The 27982-nt window shown below is 35.1% G+C and overlaps 1 protein-coding gene across 1 annotated transcript; it reads right to left on the reverse strand.

Moving 5' to 3' along the window:
* Positions 1–1847: 1847 nt before the first annotated feature.
* On the reverse strand, positions 1848–27708 carry LOC764301 (DIS3-like exonuclease 1). The gene is given in 28 exon segments (XM_030976961.1): positions 1848–2295; positions 2605–2736; positions 4197–4279; positions 4834–4922; positions 5477–5619; positions 6223–6333; positions 6949–7010; positions 8136–8290; positions 8675–8760; positions 9550–9645; positions 9999–10155; positions 11484–11572; positions 12549–12753; positions 13961–14059; positions 14912–15035; positions 15038–15059; positions 15712–15865; positions 16516–16619; positions 17611–17720; positions 18473–18561; positions 19765–19830; positions 20608–20743; positions 21034–21184; positions 21740–21821; positions 22310–22461; positions 23559–23689; positions 24075–24232; positions 27549–27708. Coding segments are annotated over 27 exon segments (3135 nt in total). The 5' UTR covers positions 24205–24232; positions 27549–27708; the 3' UTR covers positions 1848–2118.
* Between the last annotated feature and the right edge of the window lie 274 nt (positions 27709–27982).

Raw genomic sequence — 27982 nt, forward strand, 5'->3', positions numbered from 1 at the left:
TTTCTTCTGTATGGTAAACTATCTTTATTTCTACTTTTGGGGGTTGTGTACTGAGGTGAGAGCTAGGAGACTAACCATTTGATCATAGGCATGATTAACAAATATAACTTTCGTTTACCATTTATAAAATTTCAGAATATATGATATAACCCTTGTTAATCTCAAAACACCGGCCGACTTTATATTATGTGCAAACACCATCCTGGTAATCCAAGTATATATCTTATAAAGGGCATCCTGGCAAAATAAACATGTACTTATCACCTGGAAAAGTTTTCTGAAAATGTTCATGAATCATTTTAGTTTGAACTGAAAAAAAATTAAATACTACTGATAAACCTACTTTCATACCTAAATCTATTTTGGATGTCAGATAGCAGCTTTAACCTTTAATTTCATCAAAACAAGTATATGATCATGTCCATTGATTTCAATGTATTGCCTCTAGCAACCATGTTTTCCGAGCCCCCCCCCCCCCCCTTTTTAGGGGTGTTTAGTTTAGTGGTTTAATCCTTTGACTGGAAATGCAAAGGTCCTGGGTTCGAGTGCAGTATGGCACTTATATGTCCTTGAGCAAGGCATTCTACATTTTTCCTCTCCACTCAGGTGTTAAATGGGTAGGCCTACCTGGTAGGATCTGAACATCATTAGGGTTGGATTAGCATGTTCAAGCGACCAGCTGGAATGCTCCCCAGGGAGCAGAAGATGTGCACTGTAATGTGCAAAATAGTAATTGAATGCAGTGACCAGGGTAAGAATAATACTGTAAAAGCATTTTGGCCATTTAATACTGTAAGCATTTTGGCCAGTTAATGGCTTTATAAGAAACAGTCATTATTATTATTATTTAGCCTTAGATGAATAAGAGTCAATAGGTTATATCGAAAACATGGCACATATTTCATAATGGATCACTTATATCTTGGCACCTTATTATCGATAACAAGGGAAACGCTCTCGGCGGTCTCGCCTGCATAACGCAATTCAATATGATAAACCAGAACGTCAATGACGTAGCGCTCATCCGCATCTCGCAACAACAAATATCGGAAAATTTATGTGGTACACTTTTGAACTGGTCAAAAAAAACAAAAATTTGATGCCCTGGAAGGGACATAATTTCATTTCATTTGCATAAAGTACCATAACTAATTAATGGAGAACAATTTCAAAATTCTGTGTAGAAGTTTAGTGTATCAAAGTTAGCTCTACTATATAAAGCAAACCAAATCAAAATCAGTCGAAATATGAAGGAGAAGAAGCATTTTTTGTGATTTTTGGAATAAATTTGCATAAATTACCATAATTAATCAATGGAGCAAAATCTCAAAATTCTGTGTAGAAGTTTAGTGTTCCAAATTTAGCTAACCAGATAAAGCAAACCAAATCAAAATCGGTCAAGAAATGAAGGAGAAGAAGCATTTTTTGTGATTTCGAATAAATTTGCATAAATTAGCATAGATAATGAATTTCACGATTTTGTGTAGAAGTTTTAAATCCCCCTCCTAGCCCTATCATATGAAACAATCAGAATCAAAATCGTTTGAAAAATAACGAAGAAGAAGCATTTTGAAAATCTTGATGTTGATGCCACAACAAAGTCTATATATATCAAAAATTCAAAAACTTAACCTTAGGTTAAGTTTTCGATGATGATGCTACAACATAGTCCAAGTCTGTTGACCTGAAATGACCTTTGACCTTGACTTTGTGATCTGAAATTCTACTCACATGATTGGGGATACTTGATTACCCTATAGTCAAAGTTTCATTGACTAAGAACCTATACTTAAAAAATTATATCAAAAATTCAAAAACTTAACCTTAGGTTAAGTTTTTGATGTTGACGCCGCCGTCGCCATCACCGGAAAAGCGGCGCCTATGTCTCGCTTTTTGCTATGCAGGCGAGACAAAAATGGCATGTAAAGGCCACAATTGGACATTCTGAAAATAGTATACATCATCATCATCATCTTTAACAAATGAAAGATTTCTACTTTACCTTCATTATGTATATTTGCATGATATAGAAGTAGTCTGCCCATACTGTTAGCGCTTTATAGAGACTTAAGTGGAAAGCACTTCATAAGCACTGTTTTATTATAATTATTATTTTTGTCATGAATCTTTCTCTTTTAAGTTCATATGAGAGAAGTCTTGAAACATGGTGTAGAAGCTTCCATCAGTCTGTCCATACTGTCTGTGTAGTACAGGAAGGCTGGATCCTAAGACTTTGATTTGGTCCTGCAGGGTTATCGATGAAAACGGGCTCTCATCACTCAGCGACTTCACCTCCTAATATGGTAACAGAAAATAATGAAAATACAATAAGAAGTAATAATTACATAATAATAATCATAATAATTTATATAGTGCTTAGTATTCATACAGTATTCATGCACTTAACATAATTAACATACACAAATTAAATGAAGAAAACTTACATTATCAAAATAAATAGGCATATACATATGAAAATAGAAATATAAAGTGGAATGGTACATAGACAAATCTGCCTAGACATACCTGTACAATGTTAGTCCTGAGTGTACTGCCTAGTCATACCCGTACAATGTTAGTCCTGAGTGTACTGCCTAGTCATACCTGTACAATGTTAGTCCTGAGTGTGCTGCCTAGTCCATCAGTCTGCAGGCCAGCATTATGAGGCTCTGATGCTAGTAGCTCCAATCTGAGTGAATGTGGGTGAGCTCTGGAGCTTTGAACTCGTATACCAACCTACAAGTGTATAATCAGATCAAATCATTCTTGTGTTCATTTACTTACTCAGCCTTGTAAAAAACTTTATTTTTAAATTTCTAATCGAATCTGCTAGGGGATATCATCCAAACAAAAATTAGAATATTTTAAACATGAAACAATTGTATTAGTTGCCAATCTGACCTTGTGCCTTAGGCTGACTTTTTTCAAACTTAACAAATTCAAACTTAACAGACTACTCTAAAAGGGTTGGATTGCTAGTATATCATGTAGGTAGCCACAGTAATAGGGCATTTCAGTAGCTCCTAGGCTTACCCATCTTGGGAACTTTCATATTTCAACCAGTCTTTCAACTTTGCAATATAAAAGATACTGTAATCCATTTAGTAATTTCTTTATCACTGAGTGCATTGAAATTCTAGCAGACACGATGTCTCTCTACAATCATAAGTAAAATTGAGTTTGCTTATGCACAGGATGGATGATAATATATTCAATTCAATTCAATTCAATTCAATTCATTTATTTTTCCTCTTTCAATCGTTCCTATTTACAATGATGGTACATTTTAACATATTCACATATTTCTATACATATAGATCAATTTGCACAATACAATACATTAAAAAAATAAACATGAAATTGAAAGGGAAGGAGGGCCAACTAAAAAGCAGAGCTTGTAGGGTGTAAGCCCCCCTGTAAAAGTTATTATCATGAATTATTATTTTATGAGAAAAAAAACAAAAACAACAATAATAACAATAACTGATTCAGTAATACAAAAAAAAAAAAATCACTTTTAAATGCAAAACATTGATAAATACATACATGTTTATAAAAAGAAACAATCAAATTGGCATGAAGTCACACTACAAATTATATTTGATTGGGGAATGCAATAGCCAGGTAACTATTCAGAAGAAAGCTTTTAAGTCTCCTTTTGAAAATTTGTATCATATACATATGGACTTCTACTGCATGGAAAATATTCATACTGATTCTGAAGGACATTCTGAAGGACATAATGTTCTGTAATATTAACATGACTTATTCACATAATTGCGACTTAATCAATATTTTCCTATTGACATTACTGTTTAATAGGTTAATGATATATGTTTATTTTGCAAATGAGTCTGTTTTCAAAACTGTTTTGTATAAACGTTATAAACGATGTAAATATGTTCATGTTTATGCAGGGCCCCATGGAAGACCACTACTTGAAGGTGAACGGGCTACCCTGACAAAAGATTAGAAATAAATAAAATAAATAAATAAATAAAAGGACAAATTGAACCTGGTGGGCCTTTCACAAAACTTGTCATCAGCGAAAAATGACAGGTTTTGTTATAAGCTACTGAAATCCTTGCTTCTGATTGGTTATCAGCAGATTTGTCACTGATTTTTGTCATTTGTCATTGAAAAAAGGCTTAGTGAAACGCCCCCCTGGTCATAAACTCTGTAATGTTTGAACTCACCGTGATGTGGTCAAAGAGTTGGTATGTGGATACGTGTCCCCCTCCCTGCACAGTGATAGCAAACTCTGATCTTGAGAGAGAACCTGTCAGACAGAGAGAGAGAAACACACAATCAAATTATGATCAAATGATTGAAAGGCCCGTCGAAAACACTGATATTGAAATAGAATCTATGACGACAATTATCATTAAGTCCCTTTAGATCCTCTTACTAGTAAGGCTTGTTTGCATATGTATGCCACAATAAACCACTGCTGTTTAACACAGTGATTTTTTTAAGGATACTAATAAGTGAACAGCACTCTACATTTTTGTATCATAAAGTAAAGTGAGAACTGGTATGCATGGGACTTTTGTTGCACTCAGATACCTTTTTCATCCCCACTTACCATTCATCCAGTATATAAACACACAAAAAAGCTGTGTTTTTGTTATGTGTGTGTGTGTGCAAGCCTCAAAGGAGTAGAGGTAATACAGGAAAACGTGCATTAGGCGCGACAATGAAGGCTTTAGTATTACAAATTTTGATAGGCATGTAGGAGTCAATGTGCGTCTGGTATAAACAAAGTATATCACTGTTCATGATTTTTTGCCAATATGACTATGTTCTGATGATTAAAGAAGTGGATATATATACCTTGTACCCATTGCGGTTGATGTGGGATGGATGTATCGCAAACTAGTCCAGCTTTGTCTCGAAGGTAAACTGCTCCCTTAATACCATACCTGGATAAAAAGAATACAAAATTACAATGAAAATAATAATATTTGATACATGTAGTCCTTACAGATTCAAAGGTGTGATTGTTCCACAGCCCTTCACATGATTTTGTTATTAGCACACTTGACTCCTAGTCATTTTCCATTGTTTATATTGACTACATGGTCAAATGAGTATATTTTTCAACTGTAGATGGCGACCTTCTTCCCACTCTGTGCAGGTCAGCACATATGCAGATACTATACTGAGGAAGACGATAAGACAAGATTTCTTCCGGCATCCATAAAGAATGTACAGCAATGTCAACTAATTTCTAAATTTTACTCGACTATTGTTCAGGTTTCATGAACTCCCTCGGTGATTAAATGAGATCTATGTAGGCACCATCATAATCTGTTACCTGTAGTTTATTGGTTCCAAAACTATCATTTCTATTGGACTTTCAGTTCTCAACCCATTGTATCTGTATGGGAACCAGAAGTGCTAAATATACTTGTAGCTGGTGCCAAATAACGTAGTTGCGTTAGGAGGAAGGAACATGCAGGATCCCTCTGCCTACCTTGGAATATAAGCCAGGATGCCATTATTCCTCAGGTTCTGAATGACAGCATCAACGATACATGCTTCATCCTGTGCGTCTCGATCCTGAAAAAACATGGCCTGAAACAGTTCCTGTGAGTCTTTCTGGGCAGTCTGTGCAGCCTGGAAAAAAAAAACATCAAACAAATTAGTCTTGGTAATTAGGAACGCATCTTACATCCCTCTACAACACACAAACGCACACACACACATAAATTTCAACAAAAATGTTGAACAAAGTAAGATACATGTATCAGCTGGTAATTGTATCACAGGGAGTCCATTATGCTATGCACTTTTTTTCTTCTATGGCCAGAAAGTTCTCTCATTTAGTGTTTTAAGTGTTTCTTTTGTTGATATTGGTTCTACATTTTCTGAAGCTAACTATAGTAGAACAAAAATAACAACAGACAAATGTCACTAGCGCGTAATTTCATGTCATTTTCAATGCTCATGTAAAATTAAAGGTCCATCAGCTGTGCACATGTAATAAATAAATGCAAATCTTGAATTTGCAGCTAATGTGAATTTCACTTCTGTCAATTTAAAACTACTGATAACATGGCAAGTAATATACAAACATTTCTAAACATATTTGGTAAGCCTTTATGACATTCTCGTTGCTCATTCACCTACAAAGTTGTATTGTGCATACTTGTGGGGGTGTAGCTTATGTACCCTGGTAGCTTTAGGACTTTTGCCCATTAAACAAATTCTCATACTTACTCTATGTTTCTTGTTCAGGTGTCGACAGAGTTCCTGCAGATTCTGGTTGCTTAGTAACCCAATTTCTGCTTCTCGTTCCTCTTCAACAGCTGCAAGCAACAGACGATGCACCTACAAAGTAACAATTAATGAAAATTAATCAATTTACAGGTGAATATATGTAAGTTTCATCCATAGCATTACCCACATATGGCAGAGTATACTTTCATATCATCATTCTAAATCTATGTTGTGCTAAAGACTTTGGATACATTAAGCATAAGTACCAGGAGTGCATAAGACAGGTCAAGTTTGACATCTTACAAGGCATATACATGTACGTCTAACTGAGAAGCTAGTACAGTTTGCACATACCAAGTATTAGCCAACAAACCTCTGATTCTCCAACAGAATCATATGTACAGTTACCTTTTTTATTCAATCTATGTAGGGCTAATAATATTACACAAATACCATTCACTACTTCTACATAGTTTTTTTTATGTAGATGACCAACTGTGCAGAATTAAAAAAAAGCAGAAGTACAAACCTAATGGAACATGCAAATTTCTTATACAATATCTTTAATCTTTCTGATATACTTTGCAATCCGTATTTGCTTTCTTAGTCATACATGTATGTCAAAAAAGATCAAAAAATTATATAGAATAAAATTAAATTGGGTCAAAATTTTTGCAAGTTTATCTTTTCATTTTCTTTTTCTGTTTCAATTACTGCCATACTTACAATAATATCAGCATATCTGCGTATTGGAGATGTAAAATGGGTGTACCTGTCCATTGCCAGACCTGAAAATAAACCAAAAGGCAATCTAGTCAAGAGCCATCATCACAAAATAGTTAGTTTGTAATAGGTTACCGGTAGGTACTTCATTTCTTATTTTATCTTGTGTTCCTTTTTGATGTTTTGTATATCTTGTCTTCTTAAAGGGTTGGCCTCTTACAAGGTTTGTTTTCTTTTTGGCCACTGCCCTCCTCACTTTTATAATTCTATCTCATGTATTGTCATACATTTGTCTGTTTATATATGTATTTTTATCTGTTGATCTTTTGAGGAGAAATAAATGAAACTGAAACTGAAAAACAAACATGATGCATAAAAAGAGATGAACTCTATCCAGTCAGTAGTCATTATGACAAACGTGATCAATGAGGGGAGATAGAATCAGTGCAGTCGTATGCAATATTTAAACACATTTGCCAGTCTCAGTGATCTAGTGCACTATTTCTTGTAAGATAAAATAGTAATAATAATAATAGTATTTTTCCACAAGAGGTATGTATATCTTTCTGTTTTTCTCTCGTGTTATTTCCTATTTATGTTGTGTCTATTTTTATCGCTTGTATACAACTGCTATTTTCCTTGTAAATACTTGTATTGTCAGTTCTTAAATTTGTAATTTCCTTCTTTATGCAGGACCATTAGGTAAAACAGCCTGCAAGCTGACCAATGTTATCCTGTTTAAAGATGTTTTAATAAATAAATGAAATTAAAAAAAACATATAAATCAAAATATCTTTTGGTGATTGGTACACTTTAAGATTAATTCGTCACTGGACAATGCATTCGGTAAGTCCTGGCAGATATGAATGAAAACAAAATTTGTTTAGAATCACATTCATACATAGAAAAGATATGAGGAAGGGAGATCAGACAAATCATTTTCTCTAGACACTTGTACCAAAAATCATGATTGCCTTAGGAATTAATTTATTGCAAACAGCATCAATCAAACTGAATGGTACATGCATTTTAACCTCTGACAAATACCTCCGACACTTTTACATCTGCCGACATTCTAATATATCAAACACCTTTACATCTGATATGTTAACCTGTCACGCTCAATACCACTGACGTTTTTACTTCCGACATTTTTTTAGTTGGCACCCAAAACGTAAAACTTAGCTCACCATAGTGAAAGAACTGATCGACAGACAGACTACCAGTTGAGAAGTAGAGAGCATTAGACATGGCCTTGGTTGCTAAGGAACGAAGGATTTTGTTAAACACTGGGTCTCTTCTATCTATACATCCATCAAGTGACTCGGCAAGTTTCTTGTTTGTACTGAAGGGTAAGAAGAAAAGAGCTACATGATGAAATAGCGTTCACTTCAAATCAGATAAAATATTAAGACCTTTTTTGTGTGAGCAATTTCAGAACAAGACTAAATTTATATCAATCCACATCAATATAATTTGACAAAAAATGCTTCCTAGCTGGGTAAATCCGGATTTCACAAAAGCAAAAGCTTTAAAAAAAAGTCTATAATGAAAATGATGATTAATGATTTAAAAGAATAAAACAATTTTGACTCGAAATTACCAGCATTGGTTAAGAAAAAATCTTTCATCCTTCTATTTAAATATGGACAGAAATTAGTAGACATTTCACAATTTCTTATATAAACCCATGACTTAAAATGTGATATTAAACTCATAAGAGGTGTACCTGGTATCTACATGAAATCCCTTGGACCTGGCGCTGGTTATCAGATCCTGGAACTGTTCTTGCCTCGGAAGTGGATGGTGTCTCAGCTAAGACAAACATTCCAAATAATTCTAATTTATTTTCCGATCAAACATTTCTCCAAAAGCAAATTCTAAACAAGCTCTCATAATTTTCATATTAATTAACTTTGACTGTCAGATTTTTTTTGTACATGTAAATGGATTAACCATATCAAGTGACATGTAGTAAACAAATTCATCATCAACATCTTCATATAACATGTATCTTTCACTCTCACTTGACAGTTACTAAAGAGGGCAAACATTTGACAACAAATCCAACAAGTAAATCCCTTTACAGAACTATTACCGTAGTTGCTTTGACTACACATTCTTACCATTGCACTGCTTGAGAGACAACCAAAGATACAAGTCATATTTTAAGAGAAATTTGAGTTCTGGTTAAGATGATAAATAATGTGGATGTTTTCTAATACTTTTTGCGTCAATTTGAAAGAATATCAATAAAGAAATGACCCCTGAAAAGGAATTGCTCTTCAAATGCCTTCACATTCAAATAATGACACACAGTTTCTTTCACAATCTAATCACATCCCAACTAATCAACTTTATCCGTATAAAACAACCATGTATACTTCCAAAGCATTGTATACATGTATATACACCAACAGAGGTGATAAGAATAGGTAATCATATGCATTACGTGTTAATATGCCCCTACAATGTCTTAAAGCACTTTAAAGATATACTATAATATGAGGTCATCGATACAACATCCAAGTAAATGTTCTTCCAATCACTATTGTCACAAGATGATAGATTGAATAGAATGAATAGGAACAAGAAGTGACTCACCAGAGCAGCTTGAGGGTAAGACTGAGCTATCTTCTTAGCTACCCAATGGTTGGCATAGATCATGCATTCAGCTATGGTCTCATGTATCTCCATAGTCTATTCAACAACAACAACATTGACAAAGAAGACTTGGTTGAAAATCAATTCAAAATGGCCTCCAGGAAAGGACAATTTCCTGATTATATATTAAAAATATGGAATGTTATTAGGACTTCAATCTATTTTCAGACCAAATCAAATCAGCATGAACAGAAAACAAATCACATCCCTATTTACCGGTAAGTAAGAAAGGGGAAAATTCAGAAATTAAAAGTGTGTCTGTGATTTACTTTGTGTGATAAAAGAAAACTGAAAGGACAAGAGATAAATAGACAGATTAAAGAAAGAGCAGACGTATAGGGTAGAATTTGAAAGATTGATAGAGAAGGGGAAGTGCGTATAACACCAACCTGCTTTGGTACAAGGTTTTCAATCTCTTGCTCTTCGTTGAGTTCAACTTTAACCTCTGTCCCTTCTAGCTGAACAGCGCCCCCAACCTCCCGCTGTGCCTTGAGCCGCCTAGCAATCATCATCAGCTGATCCACGGCCCACTTCAACCTCTGCAGCCTAAACATTAATTACAACAATTTAAAGGCATTGTTTAACAATGTTAAATCTGAGATGCACGGCCCTACGTGTTATTAGTGTCTTTGATATGGTGTAATATTGAAGTCCTAAAAAAATTGCACTTCAAAATGATTAAAAAGTTAAAATCTTTAAGTGACCGGTTTTACCACACTTGTTTTCCCCAATAGACTGAAGTGCTATGAAAAACGTTAGGAAAACGTGAAATTTGATTTCGATTTACAATCATAAATATCTTGATAATCAGACAGGCAATCGGCTTGTAAAAGTCATGAGGTTCCTGACTGACCTAAAGGTTTATAATTATCATTGCAGAATGAACTAAAACCAGGATTTTGTTTCAGAATCTGAGACAAAGTTACCCAATCCCTTTAAAAGAGACAACTATGAGAGATAGCATAACATCAATTATCTTTCAATTTTCACCCCGTAGCCAAGGGTGGCCTTCTGGAATTATTTTACCATCAATTTTATCTCTGTAAGTAATATTAAAAGGAAAAGATGCTATAATGATCCTAATTTGGTATTATGACAATCATTTAAGCAATTTCTCATCTAGGTTACATAATATTGCATAAGCAAATAATGCAGTAACCTGTAAAAAAATTGTTAGACAGGCAACCTCTGAAAAAATGTTAAAAGTTTTTCATTCTAGGTTCATAATCAATAATAATAATAATAATAGCTTTATTTTAATATATTGTGCACATATCCATCCCAGGGGATGTTCAAGAGGCCTGCAAAGTGCTATTATTGCACTGGCTTTAGCAAAGCTTACCCAGGGTGCTAAAGGCATTCAGAGAATACATTCCCATCAGGTACCCATTTACTACACCTGGGTGAAGAGTGGCAAATTTAGATTATGTCATGCCCAAGGACATTAATGCCACTGCGGGGCTTGAACCGTGAATCATGTAATCCACAATCTGGTGATAACAGGTCTTTATCAATATTTAGACTGTAATAAACAATCAATGTACAACAGGTTGTACACTCCATAAATGGAATGTGTGCATACATTATGACATACATGTATGTTGTTTATAGAAACAAACAAGCTCATTAAAGCTTTTCTCATTGAACTACTGTTTTTTCTTTTTTCATAGCTTTGTATTAAAAGCGTATTATAATATCTCAATAATGTAAATTCATGATATGTATCATTACATCAACAGTGCATTTATTTTCATTTCCAGACTGCAAAAAAAATCTCAAATTTCAAATGTTTTCCTATTCCATCTATTACACTATATACAAATAATCTGTATACAGGTAAACTATAAAAGGAGAAGGAGGGTGTAAATTCTTACTCTAGTTCCTTGGTCATATCATCTACATCTCTCAGTTCAGGGATGTCGTCTGCTGACAATGTCTTCCCATCATGCAGCATTTGAGCAGCCTGCATAAAAAAAAAATCAATTCAAACTAACTTCAAGATATACAAAAAACATTTGTTACATTTTGCCCTATTTTTTTCTCTTTGAAGAGAAACTGAAGAAGAAAACAATTGAAAAATAGTACAAGAAAGAATGATTTGCTGATGAGCAAAAAGCATGTTGTATAACCAGAAAGTGATGACAATTTTGCAAGAGGTACAGCTTGGCAAAACTTACATTCTGTGAAATTCTTTCTTTAGATCTATGATTTAGACATAACAAATAAATATATCACATGAGTTTCTTCCTGGTCAATATAGTATGTGTTAACAACACCTGAAAGTTTACATTATAAGAATTTCTGGTTTTATCCGCAGCTCATTTTGGTGATCCATAGGAGAGCATACCAGTATATGAACATGTAGAACTAAAAGTGCATTAACAAAAGAAATCTGGCTCACACAGAAGCAGCTGAAAATTCATCAGCCTATTACGAATGAAACCTTTTATCTATAGTCTTTAAATCATTTACCTTCATTAATTTACCATAACAAGAGTAAGACATGATCTACAATACTTTATCCATATGTCATAATCTGTATAGATTGATTTAATGCCTTTCTTTATACTGTTTACACATGAAACCTCTGCTTCAAGGAGAACTTAAAACATACCACATCTCTTTTTTTTTTTAAAGTGTATATTATGTTAACTCTCCAAATGTACATCTAAGGTATTTCATGATGATGAAAATGAAAACGCTTAAATCTGTCAATATAAAACAATTTACCAAATAGGCTCAAATATTTTCGATGATAAGATGTCAATCTTCCTTTTATCCATTCACTATTTCAAACACTATTCTACCTGTTATTTTTTTTTTTACTTAAATAAACTTCAGGAAGATGATATTTGTTTAGATTTCCTATCTAATACAATTCAGGATGATCAGAGACGGGTACGGGAGGCTTACGGTTTACCTAGAATGGATAAACATACCTCATAGAACATCTTGTAAGCTGAGCGGATAATGGTTCTCCCATACCAAACTTTATCCTTGATCACTTCAAATGTGAATGGTTTCAACTCCCACAGCACACTGACAGCATAGCGATCAACTCCACCAATCAGAGAGCAGAGATCAGCACTAAGAATCTCGGGAAGCATGTCATAGCGTCTGTCCGCTAGATATACCGTGGTTGATCTAAAATACAATGTTAACATTGTCACCCCTGAATGGTACTACATTTAATGTCAGCATTTACATACAAGAATGACTTATGTAAAGTGTAATTATAATAGAAACTAATAATAATGATAAGCTTCTGTATTACATGTTGATTCATCCAAGTACTGGCAGTGTTTAACAGTTTCGAGATCACACTTTGAAGAAATGCACTTTATGCCAACTTTGTCATTTTATTTCCAATTTTTTTACGGGGAGTCCCCCTTCCTCAGGAATGACAATTAAACACATACCGGTACATATATACATGTAGTCTGCAAAGAAGCATGTCTATCTTTAAATATGGTACAAATAAGAATTACAAAATATTGACCATTTACATACCTGCCAACCTGAGACAAGAGAAATTAGGAGTAAATTTTTCTGGATGGACTATGAGGTCGCGAATCACCGAAGGATTGGGGTAGTAGCCCGTAGATTGGGGGGTGGGGAACTAACGATCACGTTCGGGCTGCACTGTGTATATCTTCTATGAGCGCGAGCACGGATGTCGGCGTGATCTGGTTATCAGTGCTGTGTTATGCTTTAGTCTTATACATACATACATACATATTGGTTTTATTGAGCGCCTTTACATGAACATGCTCAAGGCGCTTTACATTTCGAAATACAAACATAATAGTTATATACTCTCCAAGTGCATTACACTCTAAAAAAAATTTAAAAAAATTTTAAAAAAATTTTTAAAAAATTTAAAAAATAAATTTAAAAAAAATCGGAGTTTTGAGGCATGCATTCGGAATTCGGAGTTCGTATGAAAAATGCGGAGGAACTCCGCCTAAATCGGGGTGATTGGCAGGTATGCATTTATTCTTGAATACCCTCATATATTATTGTTCATAGAAATATTTACTAGTAGTAATTTAAAAAACGTTATCATTTTAGATCCTATTAATTCTGTTAGCTTTAAAGCATATTAAAAAGCCGAGATAGTCTCACTACATTGTAGCAAGTGACTGTACCACATCTTCTAGGGGTATTTGCCAAACATCCTAATATTCATTGAGATCACAAGAAATAGTCATTAAAAAAATATCAGATGACACAACATTTGCAACTTTGTTGTTTTTATTAACAATAATTAATAACAATTATGAACATTTTTTTAAACAGTGTGAAAATATTGTACAGAAGGTGAACAGTGAAATGTTTGTGAAAATGATACCTTAATCTTGCTTCAAGATCTGTGAGAGAGCCTTCCTTAACAAAGTAGGATACATCTGCTATGTGCACACCAAGCTCTATGTTTCCATTGCCAAGCTCCCTGAATAGTTTATAATGTGCATGATAGATAGGGAAGAAAGAATAGAATTGAGTTATGTGAAGGAAAGTAACAAATCAAGAGAGAGAGCAGAGTGAAAGAAGGAAGAGAATGCATGGAAAGAGAAGAGAAAGTCAAAGAAATGTTATCAATAGATGGAGATAAATGATTGTAGTACTATTATTACCTCTATTATTTAATTATTCAGTACCATTATTAAATAGCTATTATGCACATTAATAAAGTCATTTTTTTAATAATTATTATTATAGTACACATTTCTCCACTCCCTGGAGAGTATTCCAGATAGTTGCCCTTATACTGGGGGGCACATTCTAATCCGACCACAAAGACGTCTGCATCCTACTAGGTACCCAACAATTTTACAGATAAAATGCCTTGTTCAAGGACATAAGTGCTCGTATCAGGCCTCTAATCCACGACCATGGTATTTCCAGTTAAGTGATTGAACCACTTGACTGCGACACCTGGGACCCGTTTCACAAAGCCTTCTTTCAATGACGTGTGACAAATATCAGTGACAAATCTGCTGATAACCAATCAGAAGCAAGGATTTCAGTAGCTTATAACAAAAACTGTTTTGTGAAACGCCCCCCTGATAGCATTATAAATATCCTATATAGTTAGTAGTAGTATCTGACCATATTTGGTAACATCAAATAAGATTTCAGAGCGCACAATATTATCTTCAATATTTAGCATAAAAATAGCATACATGATCATACATGTGTACATATCATAAGAGAAGTACCAATCTTTCATTCAAAAGATCATAAAATGAGACTCAAGACAGAGTACTATCAACATTCTCAAGGCACCTTAAAGCCCTCTTACCTCACAGATAAAGTATCATCCACATCCTCACAGCCTTTGGGGTCAATACTGAAGATAAGGTGTGAGTTGCGCAGGTCTTTCCGTTTACCAATCTCCTCGTCAGTCATTAGCCAGGGTTGTCCCAGGTATTAACAGGCATTTCTTTAATCTGTTGTTGTAAAGTTAGACATGTGTCATTGCCACTTGTTTGGAAAAAGAAGCACAAGTCACCTGGGCAGTATTTCACGAAACCGTCATAAGTATAAGATTGCCCAAAACTAATTGAAACACTTGTATCAAAATAAACATGTGTATCGATGGGATGTCAATGAACTTGTACTTGTGACGGTTTCGGGAAACGATGCCGATATATCTTGATGATATCTTTAAATCGTTAAAGTGTAATAATCATCTAAACAAAAAAATTGTATACAGCTAGAATTTATCAAATCAACATCTGTCTTAACCTTGCGTTACACGGATAAGGACTATGAAGAAAACAAAGATTTACATAAAACCTTGCGTACCGTTACCAAGTCGGACTTGAAAATAAACACGATCCCTTCCAAATGTTTGAATCAAAACCAGTTCTGTTTTGCAACATGTTGTTCAATAAAACACAAGCTATTCTAACATTCTAGCCAAACCCCATCTTAATATGAGACTTGTCCTTGATATCATTCATTCACAACTCTGTACACACGAGATAGTCAATTGTAAGTTTGCATCTGATTGGAGAACTTGAGATCAATCCACATTAATCTCATGAGAGGGCTCTTCATTATTTTTTATCCTACTCCTATTCTGACATGTAACCTCACCTGTCCTTCAGAGAAAGGACCCACTGGTAAGCTGTTTTCAATCAAGGTAGCTGCCACTTCTGTCTCCAGTTGACCAATAGGACCGAGTGACCGCACATAGTGACCATTAGGATACTGGGAGTCTGCAGGCCAGTTGTCAAGTCGAACAACAATCCTTAAAAATAAAAAGAATGTTGCTCCATCACAATCTCCTCATAGCTCTTTATAACTTTTTTTTGTTAAAGATTAGAACAGTAGGTCTTCATTTAAAGAACATGAATTATTCTAAAGAAATGATAGGTACTTAAAAAGAATTAAAATAGCAATGTAAATAGCAAAAAAAAAAGAATATTGCTCCATCACAATCTCCTTATAGCTCTTTATAACTTTGTTTTGTTAAAGATTAGAACAGTAGGTCTTCATTTAAAGAACATGAATTTTTCTAAAGAAATGATAAGTACTTAAAAAGAATTAAAATAACAATGTAAATAGCAAAAAAAAAGAATATTGCTCCATCACAATCTCCTCATAGCTCTTTATAACTTTGTTTTGTTAAAGATTAGAACAGTAGGTCTTCATTTAAAGAACATGAATTGTTCTAAAGAAATGATAAGTACTTAAAGAATTCAAATAGCAATGAAAACAGGCATGCTAAAGCTTTTTGTCTTGTCCTCATCAGAGTACATCGCAAGAATGAACAGGAAGCAGAAGTCAGACAATATCAGCAGAAACTAAAGGAACAAGCACGCGAAAGATTAAAGGGCTGTGATTGACTGCCAAGAAGTAGACGTAAATAGGATGAAAAATGAAGAAGAAAATATTTACCTTTGATCATTGAGTGCATCTGCTTGTCTGGTACTAACCCTTATCTTAGGGATTCTATAATCCCATGGGATGACGAGAATCTTACTTCCTCGACTTGCTCCTGTCTGAGAATAGAAGTGATGCGTCACCATGGTAATAATAGTGATCAGGATTTGATAGCATAATCACTTACAGATGTTAACATACCGGTAGCCCACATATATAATATAATCATGGTCATAAAAATATTGCCTTCATGCTATGTGGAAACCATGGGGAAACATTGCATTAAAATGATATTCACCTTTTTAATCTCTTCAAAATTTGACATGTAAGCTCTGACCTTTGACTTCAATATCAATGTACCTTTTTGTGTTTTTTCCACCAGTTTCTCTCTATAGCAATGCATAGGCTTACCGGGAGTGGTACAAGTGTGACCAAAATTAATCTGATGAACAAATATGGGATATCAAATGATGAAGCATGTTTATAACCGACACATGATAGGTCTTTGACCTTCGAATCTAAATAATTAACCTCTATTGTAGACAGTCAATTCATCATCATGTCACAACAAATACATGTAAAATACATATAGGAGCACAAAAGAGAGAGAGTCAAAATAAGAAAGATAAAAGAGATACATATTGTCTGTTCAGAGCCAGAAGGGTGTTAATTCTTTGTTCAAGTGTTTGATTTAACTCCTTTCTGGCTCTAAAACGGCGATTGATTCCAAGGGGTGATAAAAGGAAAACATTAAAAGAATTTTTTTTTAATTGAGGAGTTTAAAGGGGGTGTAGCATGACGAGACTATATCTTTCCCGTGGCCTGACTTGGGGGCAATTGGGTATAATATGACTACGGACGATGCGACCGCAGTATTCACGTGCGTGCAACATATGCAAAACCGAAGCGTGAGGAGAACTTTAGTCTGTTTCGCGAATTCTAGTGTTCGCTGACCTTTAGTCAACTCCATTCATTTACGTGCAGTTGTCTTAAAGAAGTCATAGATGGCATCAACCAGTATTTGTCATGCTACACCCCCTTTAAGAGAGGAAGGTATAAAAAGAAAGAAGACCTTTGAATGAGTAACAGAAAGGAGTGGAAATGTTTTACCTCATCTTTCTCTGGGAATGTAGCTACATAATCCCTCCAGTTTCTCTCTAAGATACCAACCACTCTACCACATGGAACCGCATCGCTCACGTCCTCCGCCTCTCTATCATCTAAGGATGGAAAGATACACAATATGAACAGACTTGTTATAACTCCCCTGTGACATTTGAGTAGGCGAGAGACCAAGCAAAGCATGTAATACAGTCAAACCTGCTTTAACCACCACCTGTTTAGAAAGACCACCTGTCAAGACCACTTGAAAATGCCGGGTTTCTCATTGAAACCTGTACATAGAGACCCCCTGCCTAGAAAGACCACTTTTCTTGTCTCACTTGGGTCCTCTTTAAAGACAGGTTTCACTGCAGTAAACACATCTAGAGAATAATTCGAAGCATTCATTCTTGATGGCATACAGAACTGGATCTTGTCTAAGCACATGTAATTGGGATTCTTTTTTCTGTGAAAGTCATACTTTGTAATATTTACATTCTATATTTCTACTTCATTCCATATAATTAAACAACTAATGAGTTGTTGCTTCTCTATGTATGTTCACTAACATTGACCTTCAAATTATTATTTTTTCCTAATATCTCCTTCCAGATTGAATAGTAATTTTCTTCACAAAAAGACTGAATGTAACCTTTCCAAGACATGTTTCATTATAAACCACATGTGAAAAACAATTGTTCAATATTACAAAGAAAATTGAAAGTACACTGTACTGGAAACAGAGATCGAATCAAAGTTGTACAAATACTAATAATACTTGTAAAACTATTATTTTTAGAAATTCCAAAAAATAGACAATACAAAAAAAAAGCAAGATACAAAGAAGTAATAAAGTATGACTGAAAGTTACCTCCAGATTTTAAGACCAGTTTCTTGCCAGTCCATTGAGCCTTTGGAAGCAATTCAACCACCACTATGTCTCCATGCACTGCTCGATTTCTGGTACAGAAAAAAAGAAGGAATTGATTCTTAATGATGAAGACGTCTTAAAAATTCCATATCAAATTCAATGCCACCGCATAGACACACAACTATGGTACCATAAATGAACTTTCAAGAGTTAAAAGTTCACTTCTTAATCTTAGCATATTGGTTTAATAGGGCAGACAATCTTCCATCGGAGTAGATTTCTTAAAATTTGCAATGACAAAATGACCGTAATATCTCATGAGTTTATTTCCCTATTATGATCCATATTAAGGTACAAGGAATTGAATCAATGCCAGAAATGCTTTTTTAGAAATTGGAATAAATTTATAGAAACATAAACCAAGGGACAATTGAAAGCACATTTTGCATAATATCCTAATCTGTCTCTATTATAGTATTTTCTTCCAGTGTGGAGGTTGATTGCAAAAGTTTTCTACACTTCGCTGTTCTGCAATTCTTGTATACTGTAGTCTGTTTCCACTCAATCCACATTACCGGTAACCACTTCAATGCCATTCAGGTTTTGAGCAATTTTCATGTATGGACTTTAAAGAGTTGATAAACAGACTTTCAATGAGATGTTTCATACCAATTTTGGCATAAATTATAATGCATTGGAATAAACTTCACAATGAAGGTCCCTGTTTCTCTGTTAGGAAAAAAAAATGTACCGTACGTAAGCCCTTTTCAGTCTAAACACGTTGTTCAACATTCAAATTCTCGGGTTGGAACCGCCGTTCACTGCATAGAAGGAGTGAATGTTCTTTTGCGTGTTGAGGGACTTTCCCTTTCACCAGTTGAGATCAATGGGCTTTGATTTATAAAGTTGGCATGCAAGTACATGTATTTCCCATTACAGTGCATAGATCTGACACGAAATACATATAAAACTTAAATGAAATAATTGTGCCGCGCCCAGCTCTTGCTTTGCAAGCAAGTCAATAGAGTACCGAAGATGTGACATTATAAAAATCTATTTTTTGAATCTCTTCATTTTTTTTTCTTCATTTTTTTCTGAAAGAGCATCAAAAATAATGTCCAAATGTCAAAAACCAATTGAATAAAGTTAAGTATTGGCTGAGATATGACCAGCTGGTTTTCGACATTTGGATATTATTTTTAATGCTCTTTCAGAAAATGAAGAAAAAATTGAGAAATTCCAAAAATAGATTTTTGATGACGTCACACTTCACCACTCTATAGAAATCTTACCTGTTTTTAGTTCCGGATATCAAAATGTCACATTCTAACTCAGTATCTTTTGATCCAAGGCCCGAACTAGAATAGAAAAGTTTGTAAAAATAGGTAGAAACATGAATTACAGAAAAAATAATACCTTAAAATCTGTAAAGTTAATAACTACAAAACATCTATGGAAATGTGAGGAAAACAATGCCCTCTCATATTGCCCAGCGAAAATAATCCACTCACAGATGGAAAATCACCATGTAACCATCTTCATCAACAAAACCAATAATCCGAAGCCTTGAATCATAAATAATAAAATGCAATAATATAGCTGTCTCATAATGCCTTTTTTCTTTGTATCATAGATCTGCCAATGTTTGAATAACTCTTTTTGTGTTTCATATTCTATTTTCTAACTATGCATCTAAATCAGTTATGTAAATACAATGACGTCGTCAAGCAAGAATCCTGGCAAGAATATAGAATGGACGCGCGCATACACGTCCGTCTCCAGCTGTACGGGTATTTCAAAGGCCTTTTTTCGATCCGAACACTAACTTAGGGTAAAGTTGAAATGATATCACTTTTTCTCAATTTTTTTCCACGTAACTTTATTATTTTTTTAATAGATGAGATGAATGGATATATCTAAATGATACTTCAAAGAACTTTAACACATAATGGCTAATAATAAGCTGGAAAACTTTGTCAAAATATTAGGGATACATCTCGGCTTCTGTAGAAGCTCGTCGTCACAGACTTAACAACTCGCTCTGCGGCTTCTATAGAAGCCCATCGTTACCAAAGTGTTAATATTCACCATTATTATATCCATTATATTTAGATTGGTTATTAATTTATACTCACCCTTTTCTCTGTAAGTAAGCCTCTTCTTGAGCATGATGTTTGTTAACCCGTAGCATCCCATCCATGTATCTTCCCGTCTTGATTCCAGAACCCAAATCATCACTTGTTAGGTGGTCTCTATACTCTTTACTTCCATCTACAGATCATATAAACAAACATTCACAAACAAATCTATTGATATTAATGTTTCAAAAGTATAGGGCTGTAGTATACTACTACAGATGCTGTCACTGAATATGAATATGAATATGAATACCGGGGTAGGTATCTTTGTATGCCGTTTCAAATGAATTCTTAAGTTGCCTGAGCGGTACTTCCTTACCTTCTTCTTCAGCTGTCACTACAGATGCTGTCACTCATTACATGTATTTATCTGTCTAAACTGTTTCTTATCTTATAATGATTGCCTCAGCGGTACTTGCTTACCTTCTTCTTCTTCTTCAGCTGCTGCAAGAGATGCTTTCACTGATTCCAGAATGTCCTGAGCTTGAGTAAGGTCTGGCCAGAACAAGGATAGATAGTTCCCCACTGCACAGACATGTACATTCATGGTCTGATTCCCATACCTCTCAATCGCCTGCACAAACATTCAATATAACATTATTCTTCACTAGCAATCAACATAAAAATTCCCCTGTAATGTTACAATTTCCAGTAGACCATTCTTTTCTTTCTCTAATCTGTATCTCCAAGGTTCTACTTCTGGCAACATTCAAAATAACAGTTTTCAATATCATATCAGTTAATAGATACAGTATCACTCTACATAAAGATAAAAGAGACTTGCACATTGATGAGTTGATATATGTGGAAGTTAACCTATTTCTACTGAATTATCACAATTCCATAAGCTTCATACAGTGACCATCTGGTTCCTGTAGGTTATGGGTCAACTCCAAACTCAATTTCCATGTGAGCCTTTAGATTGTTTTATGTTCAACTGGTTTGGAATAGCTGTAATGTTGAATTATGCAATTTGTATTTTGACAATTAAATGAAAGGTACATGTATGGTCACAGAACCTGAGTGATCTTCACTTTATACTTAGTGGTTGTTGTTTTTTACTTCAATACAAGAATATATTCTAGAAATTGAAAAGAAATGATAACATCTGAATACACTTTATCAGTACCTGTTGATTATCAGTCAGCACAACGATGGCAATCCTTTCTTCTAAATGATTATAATACCAGACTGCTGAAGCATACACCAATCTGGAATGGAAAGGAGAAGAAAAAAATGACAAGGAAAGGTAATTATGAGAAAAAAGAAGACAGATATCTCTAAAAATTGAAGAGATTAAATTTGTCATGACAGACAAATTTTGAGGTAAAGATGTAAAAGACTGAAAAGATCATGTTTTAATTTTGTTAACTATATCCATTTTAGAACCAGCAACTAGCACTCATCTCTTCAGAACCGATACAAAATTATGATCACTGACAGTCTCTCAGTCTGTCATCCTCTTTTGAGGAGGCCCGATGGCTCAGTGGTAGAGCAGTGGTCTTGTAACCGAGAAGTCCCTGGTGCAAAACAAAGTCAAAACTCGCGCCCTTATTATCAGGTCCCTTGGAGAGGACTTTCAGCTGTCGGTCCCCTGTTTGCTAACTTATCAGCATAAACATGCTTTCAAAGCAGTCAGGCAAAACAATAACCAACCATCAACCACCAACCATTCCCACCATGTTGTTATAATTCTTACCTAGTTTGCCACTCTTCTTCACTCTCTCCATGCTGTCTTGGAGAGAAAGCCCCTCTACAGAATTCATCAGCAAAGAAGGCACAGCCTTGTTTCTTGTCTTTCACTTTGCCTTTAAGTCGGTTAAGTAGACGTCTGCTTCCATTATGCTGCACCTAATAACAATACAGTCGATTACATTGTTAATGGCAACAACAAAGAAATAATTCCAATTCCAGTTGCGTCACTCCAAAGCTTTGGAATAACCTACTACTAGATATAAGAAAAGCCTCATGTGCTGCTGTCTTCAAAGTTTTGTTGAATTTGCACTTGTTTTCAAGAGCTTTTGAATATTTTTGTTTGTGTGTCTATAAATTAGTACTGTTGGGAGTTCTGCTTTTATCATAGCCCAGTGGAATATACCTAAATATACAGTATTTAGGCTACATAAATTCATCTAAATATTATCATTATATTGGAGTGATTAATTTATGAACATGATAGCATGTAAAACTCAATTGAAACCAGTCTATGCATACAGAGCTACAGTAACAAATTTCTGGTAATTCATGTAATTACATGTTTATACAAATAGATGATACCTTTATACCTTATCGTAAAAATATCTTGCTTAGACTATAAAATCTAGATCTAGTCTACTCTCAAAGATACACTCATGAAAGACAACCGTGCAGATAAACTAGAGAAAGGCCAATGTGGTGTCATAAGTTGACTTTTTTTTTCAGCATATAACAGTATTAATGACTACTTTAATATTCGAGAAATATTTGTTTTTATACGCTCTCGGGAAGGTTACAATTGGGCTATTGCCCTCGGCACGCCTCAGGCGATAGCACAATTGTAACCTTCCCTTGAGCGTATAAAGCAGTCATTAATACTATACCGTAATACACATATGACACAATATTCCAAAACTTTGTAAGGGAAAAAAAAAAACTTGTATACCATTTATTTAAATATATTTGAAATTGTTTAAGTATTCTCCAACAATGCTTTTATTTCATTCATTATTAGATATATATACATATATAACCTTTAATTAATCAGAACTAAGTTAATCAGAACATCACATTACCATTATCTCATGACTAGACTTTAGTCTATTTGTATATCTTGATGAAGAGAAGGCTGCTTCTGCATTGCTTCACAGAAAAAATGATTAGTTTCAGGAAGTTACATGAGGTCAAAATACTCTAGATTTTTTGTGTGCTAACACAGAATAATCAATGGCAAGAAGGAATATGAAACTCACAAAATGCAGGACTGTTTGAAGGACTATGAGACCTCTGAATTCTTCTAGCTCCAGGATATCCAGGTAGTCTCGAGCAGTTCCTCCATCAGGAATCACATAGTGAGATACATTTCTACCAACACACCTTTCAGCTGTGAATATCAATACAAAGTGTCTCCTGAGATCAAAACATGTACTTTTTCTTTAGTATGAGCGAACCTTCATTAATCTTTAACAAGGTTCAGCATTCACATCCTTCAAATACTTCACAAATCGCATGTCCCGCTTGTCATGCGCACATCCCAATATAATAGTAGCAGTAGCAGAACAGTAGGAGGGGTAGTAGTAATAATAATAATTGTAATTTTTTTTTTTAATTATTATTATTTTTAACAATAACAATGATAATAACAATAATAACAATAATAAAATAATAATACTAGTTAACATCTATAATGAATATTAAAAATATCAGCATATATTAATTAATACATTTAATATCAGTCTTCAAGATAAAACATGAACTGGCTAACTCACACATTGAACAGCTCTTTGGACACAATTCACTGTTGCATGGTACATCATCTCTCAGATATTGTTCACGCACTACTCGCAATGGTTTCCCTTGCTTGGTCTTCAACTGAATAACTTTCTCTATCTTCAGCATTTTTAAGACATCGTCTGTTACAAATCACCTAAAAGTAAAGACATGAATAATACAAATGGCAAGACATATACAGTTGATTATTAGGCCCTTTCAAATTGTACATATTAAATCTTATGTTACCAATTAATCATTCATTCATTCACTTTGTTTATAGACAACAATATTTTGGTACAAACAGGACGTCCAAAGACTGATCATACAAGAGATTCCATAGTCTAGTGGTTTAAGCCCTTAACTTAAAATGCAAAGGTCGTGGGTTGATCCCTAACATGTATTAATCTACATTTGCCACTCCATACCCAGGAGAGAAATAGGGACCTGGAAGGATAAAGAATGCCTTTGCATAGGTAATTGCCATGTGCCCTCATATGCACCTCATTTATGCGGATAATCCTCATTCTCAGACCAGTGCCCCTACTGTAGTTGGTAATAATAATAATAGATCACATTTTATAACGCGCCTAATACATTGTTTCTAGGCGCTGTGGTGCTGTTGTCCCAGCAGCCATTAAGCAGGGCTGTCAACCCTCCCACATTTGGAGGGAGTCTCACACCACCACGCTCATTCTCCCGCCGTCCCACCATTTCGTAGCGGGAGACTCCCGCCACCACGCCCTCACTCCCGCAATCTCGCGGTTTATGAAAAAACCTCCTACCAGAAGTGTAAATGAACCAGCGTACTAGTATCATATGGATTCTTTTTGCTCAACGGGGGAGTAGGGGGGGGGGTAGTGAGCACTTCGATTTTTTAATTACCGGTATTTGTTTTTACTCAATTCCCCCCCCCCCCCCCCCCCCTTCCCTGTTGAGTCAAAAACAAATTTTATTCGATCTCGCTCGAAGCAGTTCCACAAAGTTGACAGCCCTGCATTAAGTGAAGCAATGTCCTTACACGAAATAAAAGCCGAGACAACAGCACCACCATTACACAATATTATTCAGTACAAAATTACAGTATGTTACGCTATGTTACGTTACAAAATTACAGTTTGTTACAGATAAATGAATAAATCAACTTAATCTATTAAACTTAAATTATGGTAAAGATGACATATTTCATAAGAAATAGTAGTACGACATCATTTATTTATTTGACATGTTTAGAGAATACAAAATTCATGATATGGATTTGAACAGATGGGTTTTTAACATTACTTTGAAAGTGGATATAGAAGGAGCATTTTGGATGTAGGACGTAAGGGGTACTGTCTGTCACTCTGTGTATGGGGAAGGTAAACAAATGTCAGTTTTATTAAACACATTTGTATTTGTTTACCTATCACATACACAGAGTGACAGACAGTACCCCTTACCGGCTAGTAGGGGCACTAGCTGGTCTGAGAATGAGGATCGTCCGCGTAGACGAGGTACATGTGAGGGCATGTGAGGGCATATATATTTGATTGGCCGAGTATGAGTCCGAGAGCAAATATATCAATATGATACTTGCGAGTGATATAGTTTTGCCTTTGTTAATGTTATTGATAACTAGTTTTAACTTTTATGAAACGGGGGGCCGTTTCTCGAAACCGTCATAACTACAAGATCAACGACATCTCGCCACTGTCATGCAACTTGTCAGCTAAGTGTTTCACGAAGCCGTCTTTGCCAAGATGAGCGACAACTTCCGCGACAAGCGAGTTGTCACTGCTCCGAACCTGTCATATCTTTTTAATTGCTGTAAAGCGCCATCACAAGTCAGTTTGTTGCCATTCCATGGGCCGCGAAATGGACGATTAGTTTCACTATCATTTTGAGAAAAATATAGACGAGTTTGGTACGTAATTCTCTGGGATGCGAAATGCAAATGTACAAAAGTGAGAATACAAATTATACAGAAACTTTAAAAAGCTTAATATAAACATTAAATCCCAAATCATTAAACTATAACATATAAATAAGAGAGGTAAGAATGTTACACACCGTTTTCCATAGTCGATCCATAGTCTTTTCTTAGGATACCGTCATACCTTTGGGGCCTATGTGCATTATTTTCCCCTCTCTGTTTACTTCATCCAAATTATATTTTCAACATCAAATCAATTATATAACGAGTATTTATGAGACTCTAGAATAAAAACTGGCTGAGAAAAGACATTTTGCCTAAAATTTCTCGTCACAATAAACAAAAAAGTACGTATTGATAAACTATCACATTACGGTATCCTTCAACTAATTTTTGATTCGACTGTCGAAAAAAAAACACTCACCGGTTTTTCTTCAATTTAAGAATCTTTACAGAAATATGCAAATCGTTTGATGATGTAAATATGATAATGACACTATTTATTATTTATTTTAGGAGAATTTATATGAATATATTTCTTTTTGAACAATTTTAGCCACAAAACTTGTTTTGGGTTATTCTTGATAAATCAAATGGATCGTGACAAAGACTATGTTCTTGAGCTGCTAGTATCGCGATATATCGATATCATGTCTGTCATGGCTTTGTGAAACGGTTTATCCGCTTCATGACATCTCCGTAGGTCGCCGACAAAGATATGACTGTCATGGAGTTGGTTTCGAGAAACGGCCCCCGGGGCTCCGGCTCTGGATCCCCTCCCCAATCTCTTCACACCTTCTCCTCCCCTTCCCATCTCTTATTCCGCCTTTCTGGTGCAGGTAGACTTCATTTCTGTCTGTTTTGGCAAAGCCAAAGGCACCCTTGTTTTGGTTTGGGATTGTTACTTGTTGTTAGTTTTCACTTAGAGTTAGGACCTAGACTTTTTGGCGCTAGTGTAGTTGCGTATCCATTTTTTAGCAGTTAAATATCCATTCTAAATAAGAGAATTTTAACCCAGTTGTTTACTCATTTGAATCATAATCATATAGATTTTCCACCTGAATTTGGATCACATCCAACATCGGGAAGCCTAGATCTACGTTTAGGGCTTCGATGTCGACGTCGTTGCTCAGTACCGTCTCTACACTGTAGTCCTGCACCTCAAACTGAAGCTATCAGTCCAAAATTATGCAAACTTCTCGTATGGTTTATGGTATCGTGGATGCTCGTAATACATAAACCATTCGAGAAGTCTGCATATTTTTGGACTGATAGCTTCAGTTTGAAGTGCGGAGCTATAGCGTAGAGACGGTACTGAGCGACGACGTCGACATCCAAGCCCTAAACGGAGGCTTCCTGATGTCGGATGTGATCCAAATTCAGGTGGAAATTGCGATAGACCCTAGTCTATATGATTATGATTAAAATGAGTAAAAATTGGGCTAAAACTCCTTTGCTAATGATGGATATTAAGCTGCTAACAAAATGGATACGGAACTACACTAGCGCCGACTTTTTCTAGTTAGATAAGTTGACAAATAGACTCTACATGACTCACAGGATTCAGCACCAGATCATGCAGATATTCGAGCTACTTCTTGCACTAGAGATGAGCAGTTTGTCTATTCGAGCTGCGAGTAGACATTCGACCAAATAATCTTGTCCCGATCCCATACGTACATTTTGGCGTAAGTCGACTTAACTCTTGGTATCCTTGAGCACACAAAATCAAAAAGAAAAAATATACCATACGCTCGATATTTGTACAGTACTCAAACGTGTGATAAGACACGGTGGATCCAGTTCCTTACCCCCCCCCCCCCCCTTCCCCACCCCCCCCCCCCCTCCTCCTCCTATAACAAAAAGAATGAGAATAGGGGGAATTAAGATGCATGCTTTTCTTGAGGAAATTTCTCTTATTATTAGAAAAAAACGATTATTATGAATACAGAATAATCAAGAATATCTATGATTGCATGCCGTTTACGTGTT

This window comes from Strongylocentrotus purpuratus, unplaced genomic scaffold (assembly GCF_000002235.5).
Source record: "Strongylocentrotus purpuratus isolate Spur 01 unplaced genomic scaffold, Spur_5.0 spur5_scaffold_9, whole genome shotgun sequence".
Classification (NCBI taxonomy): Eukaryota; Metazoa; Echinodermata; class Echinoidea; order Camarodonta; family Strongylocentrotidae; genus Strongylocentrotus; species Strongylocentrotus purpuratus.